This window comes from Muntiacus reevesi, chromosome 1, assembly GCF_963930625.1.
Source record: "Muntiacus reevesi chromosome 1, mMunRee1.1, whole genome shotgun sequence".
NCBI lineage: Eukaryota > Metazoa > Chordata > Mammalia > Artiodactyla > Cervidae > Muntiacus > Muntiacus reevesi.
The window spans coordinates 215879004-215886855 of NC_089249.1; the positions used below are offsets into that span (position 1 = coordinate 215879004).

The window sequence follows — 7852 nt, forward strand, 5'->3', positions numbered from 1 at the left end:
GCTGAGCCCTCACACACTGCAATGAAAAGTTCCTGTGTGCTGCAGTGAAGATGCTTCATGCCACCCCTAAGACTGGACACCGCCAAATAAATACTTGTTTAAAAAACAAAAAAGGGGACTTACCTGATGGTCCAGTGGTTAAGACCATGCTCCCAGCACAGGGGGCTCGGTTCCATCCCTGGTCCGGGAACTAGATGCTGCAACTGAAAGTTTGCATGCCTCAACTAAGAGTTCACGTTCCACATCTAAGGATTCCATGTGCCACAAGTAAGACCCAGTGCAGCCAAATAAATATTTTTTTCAAAAGAAATGGAATATGAGATGAAGAGGACCATAGATCAGCCAGGGTGTGTGTGCTTAATGGGTGGAGTTAAGAGAGAGGGGAAAATAAGAGTTTATCTGTATCTTGTCAGAGCCAGACCATAGTTAAGAGGGCTTTCTCAGAGGAGAGGTCCACATGGAAGGTGCTGGTCCCATTCTCGATCAAGTTAAGGAGGTATCCACTTGTGAGAAGTCAGTGCAGAGAAGTCAAGAGCCCAGGTGGCCTGGGAACAGAGTACATACTAAAGCCAGAACCAGGTAAGCAGGGTGTTCATTTGGAAAGAGGAATCAACTCTTAGCATTCAGCATATATAGAGGGAAATAAAGATACAGATGTGTATATGTATGTACACATTGCCTAGCTTTTTCCACAGAGAGTGCCTAGGAACATCAGCACCCCAGTAGCAGTGAGCATATTTATAGTACCTGGATTGTGGTTTTTATTTTCTTACTATTTTCTTTCTTTGACCACATCATGCAGCATGTAAGGTCTTAGTTCCCTGAGCAGGGATTGAACCTGTGCTCTTTGCAATGGAAACATGGAATCCTAGGCACTGGTCCACCAAGAAATTCCCTAGGTCATGGTTTTTAAATGCCTTTGTCCATTAGGAAGAACCAGAGAATGTCCCTGGTTGTTTAGAGGTAAAGAATCCACCTGCCAGTGCAGGGGACATGGGTTCAATCACTGGTCCAGGAAGATACCGCCTGCTGCAGAACAGCTAAGCCCATGTGTTGTGCCATAACTACTGAGCCTGAGTGCTGCAGCTGCCAAAGCCCATGGGCCTAGAGCTTGTGCTCCACAAGAGAAGCCCCTGCAGTGAGAAGCCCTTGCACTCCAAGGAAGAGTAGCCTCCATTAGCCACAACAAGAGAAAGCCTGCATGCAGCAATGAAGACCCAATGCAACCAAAAATTTTAAAAAAAAATTTTAAAGAATAATCAGGACTCCTTGGGGAAATGGCTGATTGCAGGGCTGGGATGGAAAATACAAGATTCGCCTATAACACCTTGTGCCACAAAGCAAGGAATTGTTCAGAGAACATTGGTGACATGAAAAAATAGACAGAAGCCAGCTTCCCTGGACTTCTCTGACTCCATCAGAAACAGTTTGAACTCTATAACCTACTGAATAAAATAGAAAAGCATGGCTCTGTGTTAATAAGTTGAAGAAATTTTGAGGAGCAGAAAGTCTTTGGAGTTTCAAAGTAATTCCCCACGAAATATTCCTTAGTTATAGTGGAGAAAAGACTAAGAGTGAAGAGGCCTGGCAGGTCCCACCTTAATTAAGTGATTATAGTGGACATCATAGGTAATAGAGCAAATTGAAATTATACTCCACTTGAATAGGATGCATTGAGTAGGTCACATCATTTCTATAATACTCCTGCCAAAGATGCATAACTGGAATTAATCATGAATAAACTTCAGATAAATAAATTGAGAGGCAAAATAACTGACCAGTAACCTTTAGTAGTGTCAGGGTCATGAAAGTTAAGGAAATCCTGAACATTTGTTCCAGGCTAAAGGAATAGACAGAAGATGTGACAGCTACTAAATGCAACACACAATTCTAAACTGGATGCTTTTGCTCTAAAAGGCAACTGCCAGTACTTGAATGGGGCCTGAATGAAAATTTAATGTACATTATTATAGTAATAATATATCAGTTTCCTGATTTTGCGGATTTTGTATTATGAAGGTAATTGCCCTGTTTATAAAATATACACAGGTATTCTGGGATGATGGGACATTCAGTTGGTAGCTCACTTTCAATGGGTTCAAAGAAAAAATTCTATACCTGTGCTTCCAACTTTTCTGTAACTCTTGACTATTTCTAAGTAAAAAATGTTTAGGGCTTCCCTGGTGGCTCCGTGGTAAAGAACCCACCTGCCTATTGAAGAGACGTGGGTTCAGTCCCTGGGTCAGAAAGACCCTGGAGAAAGGAAATGGCAACCCACTCCAGTATTCTTGTCTGGGAAAACCATGCACAGGGGAGCCTGGCAGGCAACAGTCCATGGGGTCGCAAAGACTAGGACTTACCAACTCAACAACAGCAAGGTTTGTTGTTTATATCAGACCAGTTTTCAAAAAAGAGATGTATCGATTCATAGCAGGATTGGGTAACAGATCTCTTAAAAGAGCTTCCCTGCATGTTTGCTCTGTGAAATGGATGAATTTTGAAATGAAATTTCAGTGTAGTGTGGTAATTTTGTATCTCCAAGTCATCCTGGAGAGAGCTGAGGTGTATTTGATTTCATAGTTTGTGTGTGTGTGTGTGTGTGTGTGTGTGTGTGTGTGTGTTTTCTCACTGCCCTTTTTCTCTGTGACCTCTGCAGGTAATCCACGACTTCTTATTCTCCTTGAAAGAAAGCCCTGAAAAGTTTCAAATTGAAGCCAATTTTCCCCGAAGGGTGCTGCCCTGCCTCCCTTCAGAGGAGTGGCCCAACCCCCCAACACTGCAGGAGGCCGGACTCAGCCACACAGAAGTTCTCTTTGTTCAGGACCTAACAGACGAATGACACTTTTTCTTCTTCTTCTCTCCCACCCCAATCCCCAAAAGAAATGGAAAAAAACAAAAACATAAGAGAGATTCATATTATTATTATTATAATACAATATTTTTTTTAAAGACTGCTGCATCCTAAGGAAGGATCAGAAACCATGCTGCCTGCAAGAGTCACCACCTGTGTGCGCACGCGAGGTTAGCAATGAACGTTCCCGCTGGCAAGCCCACCCTTCCCTACTGCCTCTGCACCATACACCTTCGAATGAAAGGAGACTCTTCACCTCCAACCCAGCCATTCTCCCAACTGGGGAAGGGGACATTCCCACTAGATCTCATGCATTCTTGCTTTTATGGAAAATAAAAGTGAAAACCTTCATCAAACAGCTACTGCAGCATCTCCTGAGGACTCGCTTCTCCCACCTCCAAAGACAGGGAGGAGAAGGCACAGAGCAGAGAGATGTTCCTTCAGCTTCTACAATTTATGAATAATTTTAAATTTTTTTCTGTTGCTTTGTAATGACCAAAGGAATGAGGCTGACATAGGTGTATTTGTTTTCCTTAACATTATTTGATAAAGACCAGTTTTTAAACCCATGAATTCTTGCCCTGGGCTCCTGGGCCCACAAGAGTGTAATAAAGGTGCCCTGGGCTGGTTTGTACTTCTGCCATTGTCCCTCTCGTTCCCAGAGAGGTTCTTTTTGGTCCAACTCTTGCTGTCCTCTCTTGCCACCTGTGTACCCCACTTGGGGCAGTGGGAGGAAGTCCGGGTTTGTAGCCCTGCAGAGGTTGTGTATGTACCAATACACCCATATATGTGGTATGAACTCCGTGTAGATTTACCTATACATAAAACTGCAGCTTTTCCTTGGAATCTGGATCAGGTGGTCATTATGGGGTCTGAGCCGAAGGATGGCAGTTCATTCCGTTTCTGACATGCGCATGTTCTTTCTGCCCAGCCCTGAGCCTTCCTGAATTGCCAAGCTTGGTGCCTTTCCAAAGGACTAACAGGGCCTGTGATGCAACCCACAGAACCACGTGAGAGGACCCTGCCCGTCTCCTTAGGAATGTGGTGGTAGTGGTGGTTTTAAGGATTGGAAGAACCATAGGCCTGAAGGAAGCCAAGACAGAATTCAGCCTGTGTAAATTGTTGGAGGGCACATTTCAGTTTTTGATGTAGCCACCAGCTGTGGAGACAACTTTTTATCCTTTCTATTGCTGTTGAAGTAGTAGGGGGTTTTAGCCTCTGGATGTCTTGTCTTTGGTTGAGTTTATGGCAGTGGGTACATGGGTCAGGCCGTGTATTAGCATGAGCTGACAAGTATTCCAAACTGTTCTGTGGTAGACTGGTGTAGACAACGCTGCAACCTACCAAAGTTACCACAGTTCCCCAGCTTGTGGTGAGGCCCAGGGGCTCATACCGAGGTCGAGCACAACTTGCTGGATTTGCAGTCTCCAGAGGCCTTCTCCCCTTAGCTAAAACCTGAGGGCCATCTTTTTAGTTGCACTGACATGGCTGCTATTTCCTGCTGCCCTCAGTGTTTGGGGTAAACACTAAGGGCTGGTGGGGAGCCCCATAGGTATCGCCTGAGCACCTTGAGAATTTTGCAGTGACCTTGGCACAAGTGTCTACAGCACCATCTCCAGGAAAATGTAATCCTGCTCCTGGCTTCAGTTATTCTTCCACTTTGTTTCCTGCTATCCCATGACCAGATGAGTGGGAAATTGCTGGCTGTTGTCATAAAATGGTATCTGAAGTGAATACCAGGATAAACTGTATTTGCCACTCCACCTTATGTGAGAAGTCTGCTTCCTGCTGACAAGCATGCAAAGAGGAATTTTTTCAGTTAACTCAGAACCAACCTACCCGCCTAGAATTTGCATTTCCCTGGCAGGACCTTTGCCAGGCTGGGTGTACCAAGTATCTTGCCCATAGCTCTGAGAAGTTGTACTTTTTTTTTTGCTTAATAATTCAATCTGCATCTTATTCTACAATGTGCACTTTATGCCTCTTCCCTTTTGCTAACCTGTCCAGTGAAGGAGGTCCAGTGCCAGAGTATTAAAGTCTATTTGTGTCAGTACAACTCTCAGGATGGCCTGTCAATTTGCTTTGTTTTGTTTTTGTCTTTTTTTTTTTTTTAGTGCTGCTTTACTCAGAGCAGTTCCTGTCTTCTTGGTGATGTAGACCTGCCACTCATCCCACTCCTTTCCTCCATGAAAGATGCACATTTTGTCAATGCCGGTACAATCTGTATGTTACTCCCAAGGACCTCTGGGAACTTAATGGGGGACCTTCAAGCGAAAAAACAGAAGCTGGTGATCCACAAGCATTTGCTCTTGTTTCCAAATCGCCTGATTATTTCAGCTGTTTTCAAATGCCAGGTCATCAGCTAAACAAAAACATTTGTTTCCAGTTTTGTTCTGCACTCCCAAGACTGAAGTTGTATATTTGGCTGAATTTCCATAGGAAGTGACCAAGCAAAGATACCCAATTGGAGTCAGTTGAATTTCTGCAGCCTCAGTTTTTTCTTCCATGCCTGCAGAATTTCCTGCAGCAAATACTTCTTTCTCCTTGCTTTCACTATAATGTTTGGATAAAAAATGGCCAATGGAGAATACGTCTTTAAAAAAGAAAAACAAACTATAAACAAGCTAAAGGGAACCTAGAATCTTCAACTGAACAGTCATTATAAAAATTGCAAATGGTGCCAAGGCCAAGGAAAAAGTTACGGAAAATGACTGTGGGAAGGAGTGATAACCCCCAGAATGCAAAGTTAGGGGAGGATTAATCTGGTGCTTGAACAAGGAGCTCCACTTTACAACTGGTTTTTTTTTTTTTCCCAAGGACTTGCGAGAGACGCAGCAACAAGAAATCCATCCACAAAGGATGCAGTGCCCTAACTTGTACTGCACCTGAATAAGTTACGTGATAATTTACTGAGGAAATCTAGTGTACTTTAAATTTTTTTCATAAAAGTTTACATTGTATTGTAGGTTAACATTAAATGTTTTATAACAAAATTTTCATACCAAGTTGTGGGTCTTTCTCTCTGGGGGAGATGTGGTAGATGTGATTCTGTCTGAAGGCAAGGTTGGAAAACATCAGGGGAGGGAATATTGCCAAGAAGTAAGAGTCGAAAAGAAGCAGGGAGTTAAAATAGACCTATGATGTGTTCTTGTGAAAATGGCAGCTCAGGCAGTGAATAGAAAGCTGGCGGATCTGTGTTCAGATTGTGGTCTGTCATTTGTCAGTCTTGTTAAACTCAGTGTCTCAGGTCCCATGAGCTTTAGTTTTACCCAAATGTAAATAACATTAATACCATCTGCCTCAGGATGGGCTTGCAGATGAAATCAAATAAATGGAGGGGGAAAGAAACTATATATATGAAGCACCTGACACAGGTGTCGTCGTCTGTTCCTTTCCTCTGAGGAAGTGTATTTTGAAGGTATATTTTCTGGCATTAATAACAGTCAGTTTCTTAAGGAATGTTATTTCTGCTGCCTGCACAGACCCATGTTCTTGCAAATGAGTGGTTAGAGAAGAGTCACTTCAGATCTAACAGATTCTTGACTTGGAACTACCCCCCTAGTCTATTTTTGCTCTTATTTTTATTTCTGAGGAAATTTAAGCCCCATTTCTTCACCTCTTTCCTACTATCTGTCCTGGGCAAAGAACTCATCTATAAATTTTTGTCACCTGCAGAGTCTCCCCTGTTGCTTACCCAAAGATACATATATGTATTTTTTTCAACCCACATCTTAAGTGTAAACTAGAATGTCTTCTCAGTCTACTCATTCTGCAATAATAGTTTATTCACCTGAGGTCAGAATCCCCTAAAAATGAAAACTTTACAGTTGATTGTTCACAAGATTTGCTTGATTGCTGACATACAAGATTTGTTTAATCTATTAATAGTCAAGGAAAATGCAGACTCTGATGCCAGGTACATCTGGTCACAAATCTTGGCTGTGGCTGTGATTTTGGCCAACTAACCTCAACTCCCTAGGCTTCAGTGTCATCTGTAAGATAGGTCCAGGTGTAGCATTTTCACGAAGATTCAATAAATTGCTGCTGCGGAGTGCCTGACACACAGGAAGTGTTGGGTAAAAGCTCCTGTTACTGTTTACCAGTTTGTAGCTGGACCGCTGCTAGCAGTTCATCCCCAGGCAGATAAGGAAGGAGAGAAATAGGGGAGAGGTTGAGATTTTGCTTATGGGCAAATAGTGCCTGACACTTTTTTTCTTGACACATGTCCATCACTGCTGTTGGGGACTCCGCGTGTGCTTTTACTTTGATAGAGCCACAAGCCCTGGGCCCCCCGAGTTCCTTGCTCTGGCCTCTTCTGCCACTTGGATGCACTGTCCTCCAAGGCAAGCTACCAAAGCACATGCCATGTGCTGGGACTACTATACCCTGTTCCTGGTTGCTGCTGGCCATTCTCCAGATGTTGGCAACTGACACTTTTTCCACCAGCACTGTGGGTGACTCGGCACTTGCATATGTGGATTCCCTAAAATTCCAGCTCCACTTGTGTGGAGCATAGTATTCAATTAGTGTGGCAGCGTAGTATTGTGGGAAGCAGCTTTGGAGTCAAATCGATTTGAAACTGCTTCCTGCTGGCAAGTTTCCTCATACATAGACCTCAGAGCAGGATCCTTGCAAAGTCCAGGTGCCATTTTGCAGGATCTTAGTTCCCGAACCATCCCAGCCCCTGGCAATGAAAATGCTGAGTCCTAACCACTGTACTGCCAGTACAGTCCCTGCAGATGCCATTTGAAGAAACTGGTATCTGAAGTGCTTGGCACTGGGTACATGGATACAGAGTTGAGTGGTTGCTTTCTCCCTCCCATGCCAGCAGTCCTAGGCTTTGAGTGTGGCCTTCACTCAGAACTGCCTCACCCTCAGGACTTAAGAACTGACCCTCCTCACCATAGCCATTACTATTCCAACCCCACTGCCCAACTCTGCCCTCAAAGCTTTTCTGTCCCCTTCTTGCTTCAGTGTCCTATTGGAATAGGACCTATTGGA

General features: G+C 43.7%; 1 protein-coding gene across 2 annotated transcripts in view; it reads left to right on the forward strand.

The window, feature by feature from the left end:
• The window catches only part of FAF2 (Fas associated factor family member 2), a 61389-nt gene extending 55924 nt beyond the window's left edge, over positions 1-5465 (forward strand). Inside the window, exon 11 of one of the 2 annotated variants that reach the window (XM_065918236.1) lies at positions 2657-5465. In XM_065918236.1, the coding sequence (XP_065774308.1) occupies positions 2657-2839 (183 nt within the window). In that variant the 3' untranslated portion in view covers positions 2840-5465. The remainder of the gene's footprint in view (positions 1-2656) is intronic. The other variant, XM_065918237.1, reaches the window with a different exon arrangement.
• Positions 5466-7852: the final 2387 nt, after the last annotated feature.